General features: G+C 42.4%; 1 protein-coding gene across 3 annotated transcripts in view; it reads left to right on the plus strand.

Moving 5' to 3' along the window:
• The window catches only part of MAD1L1 (mitotic arrest deficient 1 like 1), a 348528-nt gene that overhangs the window by 184120 nt on the left and 142655 nt on the right, over positions 1-21753 (plus strand). For all 3 annotated transcript variants that reach the window (XM_084536417.1, XM_084536418.1, XM_084536419.1), the window contains exons 14-15: positions 3836-3924; positions 12385-12475. In XM_084536417.1, coding sequence (XP_084392543.1) covers positions 3836-3924; positions 12385-12475 — 180 coding nt within the window. The remainder of the gene's footprint in view (positions 1-3835; positions 3925-12384; positions 12476-21753) is intronic.

Genomic DNA, 21753 nt, shown 5'->3' on the forward strand with positions numbered 1-21753 from the left:
ATGTTTATGAAGTGAAAGAGCAGAAAAGGTTCTGGATAAATGGGATCAATTCAGGTTGAGAGCAAGAGGCTCCAGTGTATTCTGAAAAGAGAACATTGCATAGTCAAAATGTTAAGTACCTGTTTATGTGTTTTATTCACGAGTCATGGGCTCTGACACTACTCATTATTCTGCCCTTTCCAGTGTCATAAAAACCTTGGATGACTTAAAAAAAAAAATAATAAAAAAGGGTTGGGGAAAGCTTGGCTTCTTTTCAGGTTGCTAATATATTCTGATAGTGGGGCTATCACTGGGGGGCTGATCGTGCAAGGTGTTAACCCCGAGGATCCTGCAAGAGTTGTAGGTCCCTCTAGTGCAATTTTCAGAATAAGGGATGCGATGTGGTGTTAGGGGACACTGTGTTCCCCCTCTGCTCCCCATGCTGGTTAAAAGAGACAGATAGACATAAAAGGGAGCTGGAGGACCGGAGCCTGACCGTTTGGTACTGACTGGGGGAATAGAGCACCGAGTGGTAATTTAAGCAGCCTCTTTCCCTACTGGGTAATGGATTCTACTGGCTTAATGTATTCAAAATAATAAAAGTTTAGCTCAGCCAGTTACATAAAATTGTTGATAAAAACTGGAAGAGTTTAGACAGGGATGTTGAGTTAGCCCAAAAAGCGGAAAATGCCCGCTGAAGGCAGTAGCTGGTAAACAAGTGAGACTGGGACTAGAAATTAATTGAGCAAAAGGGATGTGTTGGGAATTAGGCAGAAAAAATAAGAAACGGTTCCATTCTGTATCTTTTCTCGAGGCCGTTCTTTGCCACTGATACCAAGAGGACAAGTGAACAGAGAGGGACAAACTTTGCCACCGCAGTGTGATTTCATGTTTATTGCCTGGTCTGAAGAGCTGTCCTGGGGCATGGTCTCGGGAAGCTCCCCACACCTTTTTTTTTTGCTTTTTTATTTTCTTTTTCCTTTGCTTTCTGTCTTGACCACATCATGGCAGCACTGGGAATGTCCCGCTGGAGGAGGTGGCAGTGGCTCACACAGCACCAGGCTGGGGCAAATGTGTCGGGTCTGCCCAGAGGCTGGTGAGAACATGCCCTGCTTGGGTTGTCCCGTAGGTGAAACTGCAAGTAAAAGGAGGGTTTTATCAATGGATTCCTTGGTTTTTGCTCTTTTTGCTGTTTTCTTCATTCGTATTCTGTGAGGACCTTTTTGCTTGCACTGTGCTGCTTTCAGAAAAGCAGAATTGGATCCCAACAATAAGCTGCTTCAGCTTATCTCAACTAACTTTCTTTTTGCCCTGAAAAAGACATAAATAACATTTTTAATATCCTCTGTGAGATTGGCAGGCAGGGATGTTTTCATTGCTGAAACCCTAATAATTAAAAGAAGCAAGTAACATTTGTGAATGAAATATTTAATACCTTAACTGTTTTACTTTCTTTATTTTTCATAAAAGGTTAATGAGATTTTAATGGCAATAATTTGATATGGCATGAAGTTGTGCCTTGGCCTGAACTTGAAACTCTCCGGGAGTTTTAATCACAGTTCAGGGAAGCAGCTCTGTGTCAGCGCTGAACCACCCGAGCTGGTTTGTTCCACGAAGTTCACACCGTGCCCTCCTCTCTCTTCTCACCTCGGGGACATCAGATTTACAGTCCAGGTAGTTTTGGCACATGAAAATTGGGAAGACACAGAAATGGCTTAATAAGCCATTACAGACCCTGTGCCCTTCCCTCTTCGTTCTCCTGAACTGCTTGTTCTTAGAAACCCAGCAGAATCTCATCATGCCACTACTGGCACTAATTTGTCACTGCTGGATCTCAAGCAAGACGTGCTCTGATGCCTTCCACCGCAGCACTCACTTCAACATCTGTGCATTCACTCTCCCATCTCCTTTTCCCATTACACACCCCGTTTTTCCCTTTCTACGAGACCCCAGATCACAGCAGCACATTACTGGCACCATCCCCTCCGTTCCCCGTTCTCTCCCAGGAAGGCAGCAGTGATTTATCTGCTCGTGTCGGTGCGCAGGTGGTGGTTGGACTCAAGGCTGAGCCCGCTTAGCCTGTGATAAATAACATATTTACCAGCCCTTCCATCCTCAAATGCCATCCACATGCGGTCCAGAAAGCAGCACAGAACTCGAACAGCAAACACATCCAGCCTTCAGCAGACGTGGGAACCAAGAGATGTGAGGAGTGTTTTCCTGCTAGAAGTAGGTTGGAATTGAAGCATGCTCCTCATCCCGGTACCTTTGATTCACAGTTCTGGAATTATCTGGAGCGCTTGCGTTATCCCCAGCCATCTGTGATGGGCTGAGCTGGGAGAGATAAGCTCAGTAATCAGAAAATTGAGGGAAGCATTTCTGGCTGTGATAATCTTATCAGGCAGCTAATATACATTAACGTTTGTACAGCCTGATGATGCAGGTGGGCTTTTGCTTATTTTTTTTTTTATTCCTGGTTGCCTTTTGACAAGCAGAGGGAGAATGCAAAGCTTTGGAGTGCCAGAGAGAAATTTGGCTAAAACCTTTCCCTCTTCTGCTCTGTCGCTGTGCTGTCAGAAAGAGGAGGAGAATAACGCAACCCTCCCTTTCCTGTCCTTTCCTGCTAACAATGCTGCCATGTTCTGCCTGTCTTTTCTGGTAAACATGGAAGGGCAAAGAGGCAATATGTCAAAATCTCAGTTCTGGCTCAGCACTATGACTGCACGTGTCAATATGCTTCTCTTCCTCGACAGACGGGAATTTCTGCCAACTTGCTGCCTTTGCACAAAGTTTGCCTTTCCGATGTGATTTTTCTCTACTAATCAGCGTTGAAAGGAATGGTATATTGATGGATTATTTCTCTGATACTGAGCTGTCTGTGGTCATAAGTTTTGCATTTGCAATTAGGGCTGGATTGTCCGTAGATTTATTAGAGGAATTAGTCATCAGCTGCAAGAGACAGATGACAAGGAAGTCCAAAATCTGAAGGATGAGTGAGAAGGAGGGCTAAGCTGGGAGAAGGTGCTGGAATAGAAGTTCCATATATGCTACGTAGTTTCTCTGCTTAAAATTCATAATAAATTACTTTCTGAGAGGTTTAGAAACAAGTGACACATGTCATTTATTCATCTGTACATTGTCTTGATAGCTGAATTAGGGGTACAGACTTCCGTAAGTCAGGGGACCTGCAAATGGTTGAGTCTGGGTAAGAATTTTCCATGTCTGTTGAGTTTTGGAGTATTTTCTTGTGAGTTCCTTCCCAAACAAGGCCAGAGGCAGAAAGTATTATTGTTCATCGTTTCTGTGTTCCACCAGATCTACCTGAGCAGCTTGAGCTACAAATGTATATTGGAAAATGTTGGAAATATTCCCCAGTGGTTTCGATTCAGTGTTTGTGTTAGAGTCGTCCTGGACAAGACAGCATAATCCTGTGGTTCGTTTTTTTATGGGAGGAATTGATGCTAAATGAGGTTGAACTGTCAATACTTAATCTCAGGTACCAGAGAGCTCCTAATACCACACAAATAATTCTCTGCATCTAATTATCCGTGAGAGATGGGTTGGGGAAATCTCCAAAGAAGAAACAGAAGCTTTGCTTACAAAACAAACAACTTTTTATGCCTCGTCTACTTTGGAGAAAATGTTGGGGAAGGCAAAAGTGAGCGCAGAGGGAAGCAGGATTAACCGAGGTTTTGGCATTCAACACTTGAAGAGTTGTGCTACACGTCGGTATCCTGAGAGGGGTCTGACCTGTGTAAGGTGTCCTGATTCCTTCCTCTAGCAAAGGAATGCTGCTCTCATGTCTCTGGTTCCCTTCATTAGTACTGGAGGAACTCATGCCTTTTCTCTTCTGCAGCTGGAGGTGGAGATGAAGGTCCTGAAGTCTCAAGAGTGCACGGCTGAGCAGAGTACTTCCATCACCAAGGAGGAGATTGACTCACTCAGGTAGGCAAAGCTAGGGGAAAGCTGGGAAGATTGTACTGTTTTCAGTGGAACTAATGAGAAGTTCTAGCTGTTCTCCCTGTCTGCTATGGTTATTGCCATCTTATGGTGGAGCACCAGGTACAGGACGTCATCATGCTACAGTGCATTGAAAAGTAGCTGCATGTTGACTGCCTGTATACGTAGGCTGCCTGCTATTCAGGGAACAGCAAGGTAACATTGCTCAGAATGTGTTTTCCTTATATTTCTGAAGTAGCATTTCTCCTCCTAAGCACACTTTAAATTTCCTAAATAGCTTTTATGAACATAAGAAATCCGTGAAAGCATTAACAGAAAGCCTCAGCCCCTGATCTTTCCCGCATTTAGATACTTTATAAGCTTTTTTTTTTTTTTTTATCTTTTAGGAGTCTGCAGACTCTTTTCTTTTAATCTATTTGGGGTCTCTTGCACTCAGGTAATTCATAAGACTGGTTCCTGCATCGCTATTCCCCCTATTGAGTTCCTTCCCTGTGGAATCAGCTTTGCTGTTTGTTTATTTTGACTGAATCTGGACTGTAAATACAGGATCTGTTGGTGTGTGTGTGAAGAGGTTTAGAATCGAGCTTTTGTAATACTGATGTGCATGTAGCACTGGAGATAAAAAGAGGGACGTTTCCCCTCGTGCATTGCTGCAGATGGCAGAGGGGTACCTGTTGTGATTCAGTGAAAGAGAAGTTACAAAACGGCGTTTCAGCAGAGGATACGCGAGCATTTACAAAAGCTATGGTGACGCTAGACAACCTTTCCATGTATTTATTAAAGCATTTACGGCTTCCATTCCAAAGCAGGTGACACAATAAATACTGAGCATGGAAAAGTTCATCTGTTTCTGAATGTTTAATAAAGTTCCTTTTATTTAAGCTGAGCAAATCAGATCTTGACAGACCGAGTTTTTTATTCTTGGCTGATGTAAGACTTTGGCTGGAGTTTCTCTTCTTAATTCTTTTATATTTTCAGCTCCATCACTATAAAGTGTTACTGCCTCTTAGGACTGAAAGCTAGATTTTGCAGCAAGTGGAATCTTGCAGAAAGCAGAAATTACTGGCCCGTGTGTTATGACTTTGCTCTTGTGCTTTGCCTCTGGAGCTTGTTTTACGTCTTTGAAAGCCCAGTGCCATAGCAGAGGGAAGGTGTTTGAAAATAACACATGTTCAGCTAAGCTATTCCAAGAAGTTTTAGGGCTATAAACCTAATCATAGGGACTCACTCCTGGAGTATAGTTCCCTCAGGGTGGTGTAATAGTTCTGAAAACCCAAGGCATACATCTCTCTTTTTTTATTCTATCATGTGTTTGAGTTCTGGTAGAGGATAATATGCTGTGACTTCCCTTTTTTTTTCGGGGGGGAGGTTAAACCTGGCTCCATCTGCTTTTGCTTATTGTGGATGTTTGACCTGAGCTCATTCGGGCTTTTCCTTTGCTGAGGCACAGCAGACCCTCTGAAACCTGCTGTTTATACTGCTGCAGGACTATTCAGCACCTCCTCAGCACCACTAAAGCCGTCACTCCTGATTAATATTATGCCTCTCTATCAGTAAAGCCAGCATCCTGTTTGCTGTCTTCTGGGAGCTGAAGGTTTTCAGCATAGTTCTGCAGCAGCTCCTTGGTCTCTCCCTCCCCAGGCTGGTATGGGCTGCCGCACCCTTTCACGTAGGGAGATGTTCAGTCTCTATTTCCACCTCTGAGACACATCATTCGGTGTTTATCTTCACTGAGCAGCATTTGCCATCTATTACTGAGTAGCTTCAGGGACAGAGTGTGCAGGGGAAAACAGCCGGGTTGCCACAGAGTCTAGGACCACTTCACCTTGCAGGAGGCTCCTGGCAGTGGGGGTGGAGATGTCTGACTTTGTCCTGAGTTAAAATTCAATTTCCCAGGCAAGGGCAAGAGGAACTGACAAGTACCTGCTTGTTACAGACTTGTGGTGTTAGGTTCTGCTTATGGTAGCCCTAAAGCCCTCTAGATAATGTTTCTCTCTGTCTTTTTTGATTTAAAAGAATTTCTTTGATACTAATCTCATCTCTCTTCTCCTTTCATGAAATTGTGTCAAAGTCTCCACACAAAGTATGACAGAAACGCGAGCCTGTTCCTCGTAAAGCCGTTAATGGTGTGGAGCTGCACTCCAGTCCTGAGCCACACACTGAAGGCTATTTAATCAAAGAGGCTGAGCTTCTGGAATCGTTTCACAGTGATATTTTGTCTTTCCTTTCCCATTTCAGTACTGCGTGCCTCAGGGGCCGCGGGTGCACAGAAACCACAGTCCCCGGATCTAATTCCAGGCTGTTTTTTTCTGTTGCTTTTTACTGAACCACTTCTAGTTGTTACGGTAGACTGGCTTATTTAAATACTTGTCCCAAGCCTTGATGCTAGTCATTTAGCTACAAAGCTGCTCTGAAAAGCGTGCATTTGTTTGTTTTTAATCACCCTTGTCACTGCTCAGCTCTTGGTTTCTAGCAGTAAATGACTGAAAAAGTGTTCTCTTTTAGCTGGAGCTGTCTTTGCTCAGAGGCTAGGATGCCAGTGCTTGCTCATTTTTCCATCTTGGCTCCTCTTGCTGCTTCAGGTCTCTTTTCAAAGTCTCAAACCCTCCATCCAGTAGCACGCATGCTTCTCTGCAGTCAGAATCAAGTCTGAAGAAAGCTTTTTATTATGGTTCTAGACTTAAGCAGTCAAAGGGTATGGTTCAGCCTTATTTTGTGCTTTCTGCCATTTTCTGTGCACTGGACGTGAACCTGGGCAAGCTCACTCTTCACAGAAGAGGCTCCTAGTCAAAGCAACACGTAATAACTCCGGGATAACTCTCCCTGTGTTTGGGGTTCAGGAATAATTCTCTGTACTCCATGGCAGAACCCTCTACGTGTCATGGCTGGATGTGCCCTCTCCATGCAGCAGGACTGGGTAGCTGTGATGAAAGAACAGGAAGAGTTTGGAAGAGATCAGTATGCAGAGGATTGGATCTGCTGCACTCGCCCTCCTGCTGTGTCATCACGGGCCTCAAGTGTTTACTGGATTTTACATAGCTGCTAAGGAGGAGCTAGCAACACGAGCTCCATCGTTCCTCCTTCCAGCTACAGGCTGCCAGAAATGAATTCTGGCAGAAGACAGGGGGAAGAAGAGCACAAACTTTACAATTTGGAAAGCGGGGAAAGAAATCCCAGATTGTGATGGAGCTATTTTCATTTCTGTAGTTTGTGGTCTTTGAAATCCCATTAGCCTAAGTGCGATGCATCTGGTCTAAGCCCAAGCACTCCAGTCAGCTGCTGTCATGAAGGAATGTGAAAAATGGAGGAAAACCAGTAGAAGCCAGTAAGAGGAGTCTGCAGAACAGGAATGGACTGTGAGCCTCCAGGCATTTCCATATACACCCTGTGGTTAGCAGCTAACTTCTGAAAACAAAAGCAGGAGACATATAAAAGGAAAAAAATCCATATTAATCCTTTGAATCTGTACTCATCTCCTGTGAGTGAATGAGAGCCTTTAAAAATATACTTTTGTCTCATTTTTCTTTAGTATGGAAAGTAAATTTTCAGCAAGAGACTTGAAAGAGTTCATCAGTTTTTCCTCCTCCTCTTGAGAACAAAGTGCTCTTTCGTCAGACCTTTTATAACTTTAAATGTGAAACTCTCTCCCAGCATCATCGTTTCTGAAGAGACAATAAAAGCTGGTGCTAGTGCTGTCATTTCTCACACATCTTGCAGCTCCCTCTGAAATCACATTTGTTTATATTCTGCAGATGTTATGAAGAGAAAAAGTGGTCAAACTCTTGAGTTCATGTACTGTGGGATATAGCGAAGCAGAGAGCATTTAAGCATTAACACCTTTAAGAGGGAAGGTGATAGCTGTGCAGAAACTAGTATTTCAGAACCTATAAATAAAAGAAATCTATTAAAAAAAACTTCACTGAAGACTTAAGTGGCAACAGCTGAAGGACCTTTTCAGCTGGAACAAATCTGAACTTTTTCTCTCTGCTGTCAAACTACAACCCCAGTAAATCCTAAATGTTTTCTGTGGATTTAGTGACTGGGTAGAGTTACAGTAATTCAAAAGAAATTCATGTCCTTGCCAATGCCTATTAGTCACACTTGCTGGAATTCTGTCTGCTCTGCTCCTAACACCATCTCAATGCCATCTGGATCCCTTAATAGCATCTTCCCAACACATACATTTTCTGCTCCATTCAGTAGTTTCTTGTTCAGCGGTAGCATTTCCACATGGCCATGTCCTCTTCACAGATGGGGCCTCTGCAAGACATGTCCTCATCGGCGATACCCGTGCTATTCTACAGGCAATTGGGTACCACATCTGCAGATGTTAAAGACAAATAAAGAAGCTAGAGAAGTGATGGTGGCGAGCTGGCACTGTTCAACACCTGGACTGAAAGGGACTTTTGAAAGTGCCTGGATGCTAATGAAAAATCATTAAGAGTAACCCCTTCTTTTTATTTTCTGCTTCTTCCTTCTGAAAAGCAAGCAGCCTGGCATTTGCTGTCCAGGAGCTATTGCTTACCACTGAAACCTTTCTTAGACAGACTGAACACACATGGTGTGATGTCTTCTGATCCTCACAAACGTCATTTCAGGAGACCTGAAGCTGCAGGTTTGTGTTTTTTTGTGTGTGTTCCATCTTCTAACGTGGGACAGTGAAATATGCAGTGGAGGCAACATAAAGCTCAATTTTGGGAAGTGGGAAAATCTGCAAGTCTGAGCAAATGACAATTTATCTGTGTTCTTCCACTAAATTTGATCGTCAAAAAGGCAGCAGAGATGGCTGTCTTTGGAGCCTTTACCCTTGGGTTCAGTTGTCTACGTCTCATGCAGGAAAAGTCTCCCAGAAATGCAAAGAGTTCTTTTTCACAGTTTAAATATCTTCACGTTTTCAAACCCCTGTATGGAGAATAAGTCGGTAAATTTTCCAGAAATTGATCTGAATAATTTTCCCTGTATCGTTAAAGTTGAGAACGGTGACAGTATTTTAGAAAGTAACTGATGTTTCTTCCTTCCTTATGCCACAAGGCTGCTTTTAAAATGAGCACAGGCATTCATTCTGGGCCAGCCGTTAGGTTGATAGATGGCCGTGCTGTGCCCAGATGTTGCTGCACTCTGTTTTTTGTTGTTCTCACGTGAACGTACCGTTGATTGTTCTCCTTACCAGAAAGTAACTCCCCTATGTAACACGTTGAGGCATGCAAATTGATGATAAAATAGCATCACATATCTTGCTGCAGATGTCCCTGGACAGAGAGTGTGCAAGGTGCATGCAGACTAAGGCTGCCTTTATAGATGCTGGAGCATCGTTCAGAGGCAGTACACGGTTGGCCCTGTACCTGAATTCACTTAAATGAAAAACTCAAGAGTGAAGCAAGTAAATATTTTTCAATATTTGACTGCAGTATCTTAACTACCAGCTGCAAATGCTTTGCTGTGTTTATATATAGATAGGATTTCCCTTGTTTCTCTTCCTTTGCCACTGGGGAGTGTTCCCAAGGGCTGTAAAGCAAAGATAGAATAGCACAAACTGTTTCCTAATGGCTCTTAATGCTATCCCACTGGAGACCCAGGACACTTAACGGTGTTAAAAATAGGTTAGAAGAGGGCTAAGCAGCGAAAGCACCAGTGAGTCCTAAAAAGCTCCCTGGTACAGAGAGCTTATGGCAATGTTCCTGGACCTCCATGCAGAGGAAGCAGAAGCTTTCTCTCTGAACGAGTGATGAGGAGGTGGTGTTGAGGTTCTCCTGTCTGAGGCAGCCTCGTCCCCAACCCCGAGGCCACCGGCCATGAAGTACGTGCTCTGGGGATGGCTCCAAAACTGCTGGTGCCTGGGTGAGAAATGGAGGGCAAAAAACAAAATTAAATCTTAAAAACTGCAGGGAAATAACACAAACATAGAACGATTAAGCCTCCCCTCGTTACAGCCTGCTTGTCCCTCAGCTCTTTTCCAAGTGTTTCCTGGTGACCGCTGTGAGTGATTTCAGAGGGCACATCAGAGGCCTGAGCTCAAACCTCCGCCCAGAGAAGTTTTGTAGGCAGATAACAGCAACGTTGCAGCTTATTTGGGAGCCTAAATGGGCAGAAATTTGTTCTAAATTAAAATCCAGCATGTCAAGTATGGAGAAAGGACTGATGAGAGTCCTGTGTCTGGCTCTGACCTTTCAGGCGCTGTTGTGCTCATCTTCCTCAGAAAAAAGCGTTGCTGTTCTCATGGCCTGCTTTGCAAGCCATTTAGAAACACCATTAAAAGCATTAATTCCATTTTGAATTTCCATTTTTTCTGACCTTTTCAGTCTCCTGCTTCTTCAGCATCCTCCATCCCTGCAAGCTTTGTGTCTCTTCTGGAAATTATTGATGATCTTTTTTAATGGCCTAGACAATGCTAAAAGCCACTCCTCTGAGAAGCTTCCAAAAGGGAAACAAGATGTTACTTAATATCTGAACATTACCAGCAGGGGTCAGGCTTACAAGTAATTTAAGTAATTCAAGCTGCATATTTATAAAGGAGACATTTCTCTGCTGAACATGTTGTAGATCGACCAGCTTCTGTGGAAAAGTTTGCAGCCTTTTCCTCTCTTGCGTGGTTAATAGGAGAGACAACTTCTCACTTGTACCTGAAATTTGCGTTGTATAATTCCTGGATATTGGCAGATGGGCATGTTGTTCATTGTCACAGTGCAAAGATTTTCAGCTTAATTTAGATCGTTTAAAAGTGTGTGTTATCAAGCAAGATAATTAATTTTTAAAAACTATTCTGGTGAAGAATCCTCCAAAACCTGGATGCAAAGATCGATGTTAATATGTATTAGTTGCTCAGTTAATCACAAGAAGATAGAATGAGAAAGGTGAGGTTCTCAAAACAGTGTTAAGGTTTTTGTACTCGGTACTTAAATGCAAGCAAAAATGTTATATTGAACTTTTTATAATAATTTCTCCTGCATAACAAGTTTGATAGAGTTCTCTGAAGGATTCAACAATCATTTGGCTAAAGCTGATATGGTTGATATAATACGTTTGACCTTTCAAAAAGCTTTGAGCCAAAGGTTTCAAAGAGACATTACTCTGTTGGAATAAGAAAGAAGGTTTTTTGTTGGATTATTAAGAATATAAAAATCAAAGAGGGCATCCCAGTTTACTGTCTGCATCGATGGCCAGATGCCCATGCAAACTGGGCAAAGCTACTGGGGGTACTTTGTCAGAAGGCTCTCCTAGATTTTATTGTATTTTTTCCAGGATTTTCTGGGCCAGAGATTATATCTTTCTGTTTTGTGAAGCTTGGTATGTTTTTCTTCCATTAATTTATGTCATACACATTTAAAAGATGGAAAATCAAGGAATAAATTTTCAGTTTTCACAATATAGGGGGTTTTCCACTAGGTCTTAGAATGGTTTTTATTGGGAATTTGTCCCAATAAAAGAAGTTTGTGAGTAGTGAGGGGATAGAGTTTGAGGTAATATGAAATTATACAGGTTGTCAGGCTGTTAGTATTTCAGGAGAATCTTATGATGCTACTTGATAGAATAAGAGATGAAGTTGTAGATAAAAAAAAAATATAAAACCCACGGATGTATGAAAAACATCTTTACTTTTTCTTGTACAATAGTGGGCTCTAAAAGGGCTGTTATCACTCTAGAAAGAGATCTTACATTATTGTGAACATTTCTCTAAACATATCAAGGAAGTGCTCAGTGGTTAAAAAGACAGACGGAATACTAGGAATTATTAGAAAACAAGTTGAGACCAAAACAGCCTCATACTACTGAATACATCTGAGTGCTGTTTGTAATTCTAGCTCTTCCTATAGCAAAAAAAGTTTATCTAAAACTTGAAGGACAATAAAGATGAACAGAAATATGGAAAACCTTTGATGTGAGGAAAGACTAAATTGAGATTCTTCAGGAAATAATACAGGGAGGCTTTTAAAGTTGCAGAGAGGAGAGCATGGTACAATTATTCACAGTTCTTCATTGCAGAACTAACAGGCGCTCAGTGAAATAATCACATGTGAAGTATGAAACAAAATGAACTAATTTTTCACACAGCACATAATTAAATTGTGGAACTTACTGCCAAGGAGCATTGTGAAGGCCAAAAGTATAAATCAGATCAAAAAGAGATTTGACACATTCATGGAGATTTTAGCTGTTGGTGGTTATTGAACATGATGGCCTAGACTGGGTCTCTCTTCTCAGGAAGTATCTAAGTTAAATTTGCTTTATATTCAAGTTGTGTATTTTAACTATGAATTTTTGAAATTATATTTTAATCATGCAAAGTTAGTTCACACAAATTGCTAAAAGATACATCTCAGTAGCATAGCTTTGTGATATTGAATACAGGAATCACCTGCCACTGTCCGTGATTTCAGGTTTTACTTGATTATTTGTAGAGAGACTGGGCAAAGACGGAGTGTTTATTATCTTTCCTTTCCTCTCTAGGCTGAAAATTGAGGAGCTAGAAGCTGAACGCAGCAAGCTGGAAGAGGAGAACAGATCTCTGGAAATGAAACTGGAGAAGCTAACTCTGCAGGTAGGAAATTTGGATGTCCAAAAGGAGTGGCTGGAGAGCCTGATACATCCATACAGATCTAACAGATTGCCAAATTGAATCTTACAACACACATGTTGATTTCCCTTAATCTGGGCAAGGCTTTAGGAAGCCTGTGCAAAATGCACCAATATGCCTTTATCTTTGTGTTATTGAAGTGTTTGGATGTTGGATTCAATCACACACATCAAGGTTTTTCAATACGCTTGTCTAGAACCACCCGTTTGTGGCCTCATTAGACAGTAGTCATCCAATCCTGGTAGCATCAGTGCTGTGGAGATGACATGGCAGTGTCACCAGAGCACAGACAGTGAGAGGTGGGAGGCGTGGAGTCAGGAGGATGAAAGGGTGTGCTTGTTTTGCTGTGCTACTGCAGGCGTTTTAACATTTGTTGAGGTAGCTGCCATCCTATATGGCAAAAAGTCTTCAATTTTTCACTCTGGCAAGATCAGTGAAGCCTCACCCTCCCTGAAGGAGGGCAAGGGAGCCTACAGCAGTCAAGTGGACTGTGTTCAGCCTGCTCTGATGCTGGTAACAGCTTTCCCATGCAGAGGAGGAACATGGAAGTTTCCTCAAGCTTTCATAGCATTTCCTGTCTGAAAGGTGCTGGAGCAAACAAGAACCCATGCACCGTTTGTTTAATCACAGCCCATCCTGCTATGAACAGCATTCTCTCTCCCTGCTGTTCTCTCTGATATGCTGAACAGCTCAGTGTTGTAGCATTTCATTCTCTTAATTTTCATTTCTCTTTTTTTTTTCTCCCCATTTTTGTGTAAATTGGTTTGTGGTAAAAAAAAAAAAAACAACACAAAAAACAAAACCAAAACACTGTAGTTTCGAAATTACCCAGATTTCTGTCAGACCATTGATTGTATCCTGACACCTATTAGAGGTGAATCAAATCTTTTTTTTATTACCAATTCCTAGAGACAGGGGAAGTGACAGCTTTGATAAAGCAAGGAGCTAAGAGCTGCTGAGCATCTCTGCTGAGCCACGTTTAGTGTGAAACCTGTCACCTGGCTCTCCTTTAATTGGGTTTCAGTCATCAGGAGATGAAAGCTTTGGGCTGGTGTTTGGATGCTCAGGTCTCCAAAATACACAGCAGTGGCTTTGGTTTCAGAGCAGGTTACAACTCACTCAAGTCATATTTAATCTGCAGTTGTTGTCTTACGATGGCTGCTGGCTTGCCAGGGGGGGCCTGACCAGAGGAATTCCCTGTTTTCTTCCTGACGCTGAGGCATGCTCTGTGGTACTCTCGAGATGCCAAAACACCAAGTGTTGTAAGGCTCACATTCAAAGAGGAAAGATCCAAAGGCTAGAGTGTGTGGTCTGCCTTGTGGTCATCAGCATCAGCTACCATTTGGATAGCTGAGCTTCTGCAGTATAAAAAAAGTAATGTGGTGATAGGCTGGGAACAAGATGCTCTTCTCCTCCCTTATTTCCTACTTGGATCTTAGAGGTGGCTGCCAAAAACAGCTTCTCCAAAGGAGGAGTAGGGAGGAGAACATAACTATAGGAATATGTAAGTTGAATGCTGAAATGTCAGTATTGATCGGTGTGTGCCTGCCTGAATGGTCAAGATTTGGGAACTCCTCAGAGGACAAAACATCAGCTTGCCTGGTTTTTATTCACTTGGAGTATAAAATACCTTGACAAGCCAAGCTTGGAGTGACTTTTTTTTTTTATACACGCTGGAAAACAGTTCCTTAGAGTGGGAACCCACTAAGTTAAGGATAAGCTTAGTAATTCACCTCTTTTATCAATGCTGAGAAAATACACTAAGGATATTATTATACGCTGAGATAAGGTCACTAAAATGTTGCTAGTTTGATGTTATTTATTCCCCTCTCTGAAAGAAATCACTGGGAAATGATGGGTTAAAATAACTTCCCTTTATCACAAAGAGAGAGGAAAAAAAAAAAGCAAGACAAACTTCAGTAAAATTTTCTTGTGATTTCTGTGTATGAATAGAAAGATGATTGAAATTACAAACATGGGAAAGCATGGCATCAAATCAAATAAAAGTGTAAGAGAAAGTAGAGGGTGATATTAAACAAGGTAGGAAGAGGCCAATTTCTGACAAATCTTTATCTGCAGTTCCTTTTTTAAAATAAAACCTTACTTTCTGGAACTGTGTCTACTGAATGAAAGATGCATGGGGAGGCTGTATTGAAGCTGGGAATTTGGAGGAGACAGGATTTAGAATTAGGGCTTCGATTGCTTGACGCAGGACTGGGCTGAAATCTGAATTCACAAAGCTGGGTGCAGTGAATGAAATCGAAGGGCATGCAGCTAATGTTTCCTAATAAAAACCATCGAGGTTTGACTGCACTGATGTGTGGAAAGGAATATGATTTCAAAAATGTTTGCCTCCTCTCACGTCCTCTTGTAGCTCAGTACTGGCACGTGGCTTTTGCTCATCTCAGCTTTGGCTGCTGATAGCAGTAGGCACTTCGGCGTAAGATAGGCGCGTGATTCACGCTCCCCGAGCTCAGTATTAGCAAATAAAGAAACAGAGCTACCGATGGCTATCTGCAGCAGCGTATATAACATCTGACATCTCTTTGTATTCCTTGCTTGTGTAGGGACAGCTTGAATTATGGCTGAAGGCGCTTTCCACCTCCACACACCCTCTCTTCCGAAACCCCTTGGCTCTTGACACCTAACTGTAGGCTGCATTGATTTTCCTTCACTGGTATAAAGACTTTAGCATGGATATTACTCACTGGTCAGGTCTTTACTGCTAATAAAAACCTCAGATTACAAAAACACGGGAAATGTTTGGACTGTAGGGAAATGACACCCTGCTGAGGTGCCTCCCCCATCACCCAGGACATTATCTTAAGAATAATATCTGAACTGTGTCTAAGCAAAAGGATTCAAATAATATGTGAAAAGCGAGGGTTTAACCAGACAGTTTTCTCTCTTCCTCCCCACTGTCTTTCTTTTGATGCAGCAAAAAAGACTTGAGTCTTTAATCTGTGAAAGAAAACGCGCTGTTACTGCTTGGTCTGTGGTGGGCAGGCTTGCTGAGATCTCCGTGAAAGGTTTGGTTTGTTAGTTGTCTGAAATGATTTGGGCCATCTTCCCGAGTTGATGGTGCAGCTTGGCCAGGAACGAAAGAGACGGATCAAATCAGTGCTTTTTGGATAAAGTGGAAGGAAAGACTTGTGAAGAGTGTTCAATTAGCATTTCTTACTGCCAGGAGCCTCGTGTTTACAGGCAACCAAGCGGATGTGAAGTGTTCCTTATGCAAATAGTACTCTCCTGCTTTTCCTGCTCTCTACTCTTTGAGCTGAAGGAGAAGAGATTCTTCAACTTCGGCTGCTTCAAGGAAGATTGATTAAAATCAGCTGCAGTTTCACTTAATTGGAACCATATGCTTGGCGAAGGAGCAGGACTAGTTAGAAGTCCTCGTAATTAGTTCACAGCTGGTTGGTGAGAGAAATGAAATTCCAGTTTGAGTTTGATAAGTGAATCTAGTTTGAGTTTGATAAGTGAATCTCTATAGATAAAAGTCAGGGAGTTGCTTTTTTTACACTGAGATATGTTTGGGCTTGGAAATTGTCACTAGTTTCCTAACCAAGCTAGCATCCTCATCCTTTTGTGTGTATCCATGTATATTTATGAGGCCAAATAGATAGAGCTGTTATTTTCTTGCTAATTTTGGAGTAAAAGGAATCACCTGTGGATGCTGGAAGTGAAAGAGCAAGGTCCCAGGAAGCTTGAAAAGGATCCTGGAGACATTCTGAGCCCCTCGGTTTGGCTGTGTGAGAGGCTCAGGGCTTGGCGTGGGCTCTGAGCTGATCAACTTGTGAGTGTGATGCCCATAAACATAGTAATAACTAGTTGTCTTTAGCCTTCCTGCCAGTCGCTAATGTAACAGCAACAGCCATAAAAATGCGATGTTATTTGTACATATTGAAATAATTGGCTTTGTCCATTATCTCAGGGCTTGAAAGGAGTTGACTGGTTAGCTACAAGTAGGAGTTCCTGTTTGAAAGCCACCTTACACAGCAGGAGGGAAACATGGTTTTTACACAGCATTTTTTAATATAGAAGCAGAACAAAATAGAAGTGTGTTTGTACGATGCACAGCAGTGTGATTTTAGGCTGCTTTATCTCCCCTGAGCACTACAGCACTGCAAGTTATCCTGAGCGCTGTGCTGGCTCTGCGAGCTGAGCTCACCCGTCCAGCTGGGTGTTTCTGCACAAAGTTCAGTTTGGGATCAGGTGTCAGGAAGGATGAGGCTGCTCTGTTCTCTGACCTCAAGTTCTCCCAAGTTTCAGCTAAAACTGCTTGGGAAAATGAGGTCTCTAAGGCTCGGTCTACTTCAGGTCTATGTGGTATGGGGGACACCCATCAGAAAACGTTCCCCAGCCAGAAGCTGGTATTTAGGCTCAATTTAGTTGTTGGAACTACAACCAAGGGACTGAATTCCAGTGTCCACAGAGGAACTGCCTGAGAAAAACTTACTCCACAAGAGGTACTCTGGGAGTATTTTTTCCATGCTGATATAACTTTATTCTGAGGTGTTCATTAATCCATGTGCAGTAGTTCCTTTCTAAATGTCAAACTTCACTATTGTTATCGACCATTTTACAATTTAAGATATTAATCTGGTTAAATTCAATCTTAGTTTTGTCCAGGTTTTTAAATTGATTATTTTTGCACAAATTAAAGCATAAACCACTTGTCGACTTCACTGCTGGTTGTGTTGTAGCTGTAATAATTTAAAGATAAGAAAAAGGTGAGTTTTGCAGGCACTTTTTTTTAGTGAGAATATCTGATATAATTGCCGAAGTTCGATACAAATAGAGTGGATGTCTGCAGGCTCTGTCCTGTTTGTCTGCTTTGGGTTGTTTTAATTGGACCCTTTTTGTTGGCCCCACCCATGCAAGAGGCACTGCAGGGACAGCGAGCAGCTGCCGCCTGCTTTATCTCATTTTCTTCCAGGAGTCAAATGCCCATGGACGATGGATGTGCTGGGACATCCAGAGTAACCTCCTGCCTCTATTTTGAGGGATCTGTGAGAGGGTGCTGGGAGCTGTGCTCCAAGCAGGCTGCTCTGTGTGATCCCCCGTGGTGGAAAAGGGAGTGTTTCCCCTCTTTAAGCATTAATGACTCATTTTATATTTAGGACTTTGGCGGCCAGGCAGTAACTGGCTTGGAGTTAAGAGCCCAAGGCAAAGTTGAGGTCATTTAACAGTCTAACTGTTCATTATGTGACCAGTGAAGAATGATGAATGAATCATTTACACTGTTATAAAACTTAAAGGGACATTGTCAACCTTTCAAGGTTTCCTAATTGACCTCTCAAATGCTCATGGAGCTTCTTCATGGATCATCTCAATGCTTTCCCTTCCTGGGTTAGCCTCTGAGGCACAGCTTGCTCTCACTCAAAGCCTCAGGTGGTCAAGCTCAGCCTCCCCCCTCTCCTTTTTTTTTTTTTTTTTTTTTTTTGGTTTAAAAAAAAAAGAAAAAGAAAAGGAAAGGAAAAAATGAATTTCCTTAAATGGGTTTGGGTAAACCACTTTTGTGTCTCTTCAGTCAGGTGTAGCTTTTGGCGAGGCATAGAAACAGATTTGTGTGTGCTTCCAGAGGGATTTCATTACAGGAGAGAATACCTGAGAATATACAGCGGGAAAGACAGTAAAAAGAAGATCAACTAAGCAAAAGAGTGCAGGTTCAGATCTGCAAAAGAAGGTCATGGTACAAAAATGTAGTGCCCCACTCTGCCAGTACGCTGGGTTTCATGGGAGTGTCTGGATGGGGTTGGGGTGCAGAGCAATCTGATCCTTTCCACAGACTCCTGATGGATTTTTTCAAAAATAAAAACTCCTCTTTTCTAAAAACAGAGCTTATCTTCTCAATTTAACAGACTGCACCAAGTTGTTGCTGATGTAACAAAGTGTGTATCTGCTCAAGTGAGCACCATCAAAGGGAGACTACTTGGGGGTCATTCCACAGTCTGCTCAAAACACCACCAGCAAACCCACGTGGTAAATGTCTGTTGCCTTGGTTAAATTTGTCCCTTTTGGTACTAGTTATTGACCCGATAGCTCAAGTGTAGCACAGGCATTTCATTCACAGATCTGCATTCCTAAAGTTTAGCCTCACAGCAAATGTACTTTCAGGTATTTACGGCTACCTTTATGCTTTCAGGAGCCTCCCTGTGACCTAAATGCCTCTACTCCTTGCTGTAAGCTTATAACCTGGATGTTATGGGTATCTGGCTGTGACAGCTAGCAGGTATGGGATGCTTGCATGGAACATTTCAAGGCATTTGAGAGTATGCTTGCAGCCAGATGGCTGTGACTGCAGCACGGACTGGGTCAATCTGGTACCGTGAGCAGCAAGAGCAGTGATAACGGGGCAGGGCCAGTGGCTAGAGCAGCGCTGCAGTCTCTGAGCAGGTACTCTAGTGGTTAGGAGGAGCAAAAGCCTGTGTTGGTTGACCTTCGCTCTGGTGCTTGCACTACTTAGGTTAAGCTACAGCCAAGCTGCTTTGCTCTGTAGGTGTCTGTAGTGTGGTAGACTGCTAAGTGTAGATGCTGAAGTACTACCCAAATGAATCATAGGAAAAGATCTACCCCTGTAACAAGCCTGTGATTTGTGCTAGAAGGACTCAGTGATTTGGGAGAAAATATCTTGAATCTTGTGCATGTGGATTGGGTACAGGAGAAAGTCCTAGAACTAGTATAAAACAGGAGGAGTGCAACACTAGTTACATCATTATATGTATACAATATATATTTCAGCCTTGAGGAATACATGACACTGAATTAGCTGAGGCTATGCAAATATTTGTGCATGTAAATTCTGAAAACACTGCAGTTATTAGAATTAACAGCAATTAGAAATGGTCCTTGGGGTTGGAGAAGAGAAGCATAAACATGTCAGCAAGTTGTGGCGGTTCAAAGAGAAGCTGCTTCCTGGCCTCTGCGGCCCTGATAAATGTGATGTGCAAGTGGATGCCTAATAAAACAAGGACATGCATGGTACAGACTTGCTAATGTTTGTTAACATCAGGGACCGTGATTGCATAGATTCACATTTGTGCAGGGAAGTTTTACCAATGTGCCCTTTAAAAAAATTTTTTTTAAGGAATTCGTACATTGAATATTAAACAACTGAAGCTCTAAATTTTACTGCCAGAGCTAACACTGTATTGTTTATTTCATGCAGCACCTTTCTCGAAGTTCTGCAGAAACTGATTAACATTTGCATAATACATTTAACACAAAAATCCATAATAAATTCATTAATGTACTCCTTTCACTATCCCTGCAAATATCAGCAGTTGTGTGGCATCACACGGCTCATTAGATGAGCAGAAGAGAGGATGGGTGAGCACTGGATTTCCTGAACAGCTCTGAAACAGGAAAAGGTCACTGCGCTAAGCCTTGCTACCTGAGCAGCAGCATGGAGAGCTCTGAGTGAGTGGGGAGAGAGCTGGGGAGGGAAAATGCCCCCCTGGAAAAGGTCTCTGCACCCGTAGGTATATGCAGCACAAACTTTCTGAGATGGCATCCATACTAGAGTAGAAAAATCAGTGATGAGAACAAAATGTGGATGAGGATACAGCCACACCGAGGAGGAGGCTGCTCCTAGAGTGCATGTGTTGTGCAGGGCCAAACACCAAGAAGTTGTTGAAGCCCTGCTGCAGGACAAGAAAACTGCTTGGAAACAAGCCTTACTTTCTGAGCAGTTATTGCAGAACAAACGGTGAGGTTTTAAAAGTTGTGAAAGATTTTATTGTGTGGTAGGAGGTTCACTAAACCAATAAATCTGGGGGTATTGTGTGTGTGCGTACAGCTTTCATGGACAGAAAGCAGGGTGATGGACACAGGGCTCTGTTAGCACTGTGTTGAAGAGCCAGAGGAATTTCAGCTACAAGTAACTGTTCAGATACATTTGTATTTATAAAATGCCCCTCCATCATACAATGACAGCTGATAAAATATTAGCAAGCAGCAAGTACAGATGGCTTCCATGCAAAAACAGCATTGCACTGATTCCCCAGGATCACCATGTGAGTGAAAACCCAGGCTGGTAGGCAGACACAACCCTTTTAAAAAGAGGCTTCGCTTATTAGCTCCTCTAATCTTATTCATCACATAGCAAGGAAAAAGCAAAGTTTCAGGAAATGATAAGAGTGACTGTCCCTTTATAATTTTCTAGTTTTACTGTGTAGTCATTTGATGGCACAAATTAGTTTTCCATTGTTCTTTCTTCATTTTCCATTATTCTTCTGCTTTGAATTCCGCTGTGATGTCACAGAAACAAAACAAAAACGTCGTTTTGAGCTAAATAGGGAAAATAATGCATGGAAAGGTTTGTTTACTGAAGCTTTGTGCTTTTCCTTGAATTTCTATGAATAAACACCACGTCCTTAAGTTACAGCTCTCTCCATATTTGGCTTTTAGCTTTTCATTACTTGTTATCATTTCAGCCTTTGTTTGACGAACCAATTACTTTCAAACTTTTGATTAAAACAAAATAATAGGTCACAGTTTCGTGCTGTCCTTGTCTTTCCAGTTCTGTTATAGTCTGGCTTTTTGCCACTGATCTTTGTAAAGTCAAAGTTTTAAGTTACATTCTTCAACAGTTTTATTCTCCTGATAAGGAGACCCTGGTTACAGTGCAGGATTTTTCCTCTGCTGCTTTGTATGCAGAAAACTCAACACTGTCTCTAAGAGACAGAGGGCCAGGATGTCTTACCTAGATTATGGGAAAGAAATGAAGTCAGAGTTCAGGTTTTTGGTTTGGTTTTGTTTTTTTTCTGTGTGGGGAGGAGGAAAATCTGCCTGCTGCACGCTACAGTGAAGAGCGGGCAGCGATCGTAATGCTGTTAAAAGAAACTTGAGAAAATGGGGTGATACTCTGAGCAGAGCCACTGCCGGGAAGGGCAGCATGCTTCAGAGGAATAATGATGTGTCTGCTGGGGGGATTCAGGGGTGTGAGATGGCGATACCTTATCTCCCACATTCCACAACCCTTTCCTTTGACCAGAATGACCTACCACCTGTCTGACGCCTGGAGGCAAAGAACTGCATAAAGAAAACGGGTTTCCCCTAAAGAATTTTATCAAGTAGTAGAAGGGAAACTTGACGTGCATTTGTCACTCAAAGGCTCAGCATTGTGCAGTTTGATCTGTAGCCAAGGCTTCGCTAGGGAACAGAGTTTGTAGGGTGTTTGGGGAGAACCAGGGTGGTCTGAAAGGGGCCACGCAGGGAGGAGTAACACCCCCATGCAC

The sequence above is a fragment of the Aythya ferina genome, assembly GCF_964211825.1.
Source record: "Aythya ferina genome assembly, chromosome: 15".
Lineage (NCBI taxonomy): Eukaryota > Metazoa > Chordata > Aves > Anseriformes > Anatidae > Aythya > Aythya ferina.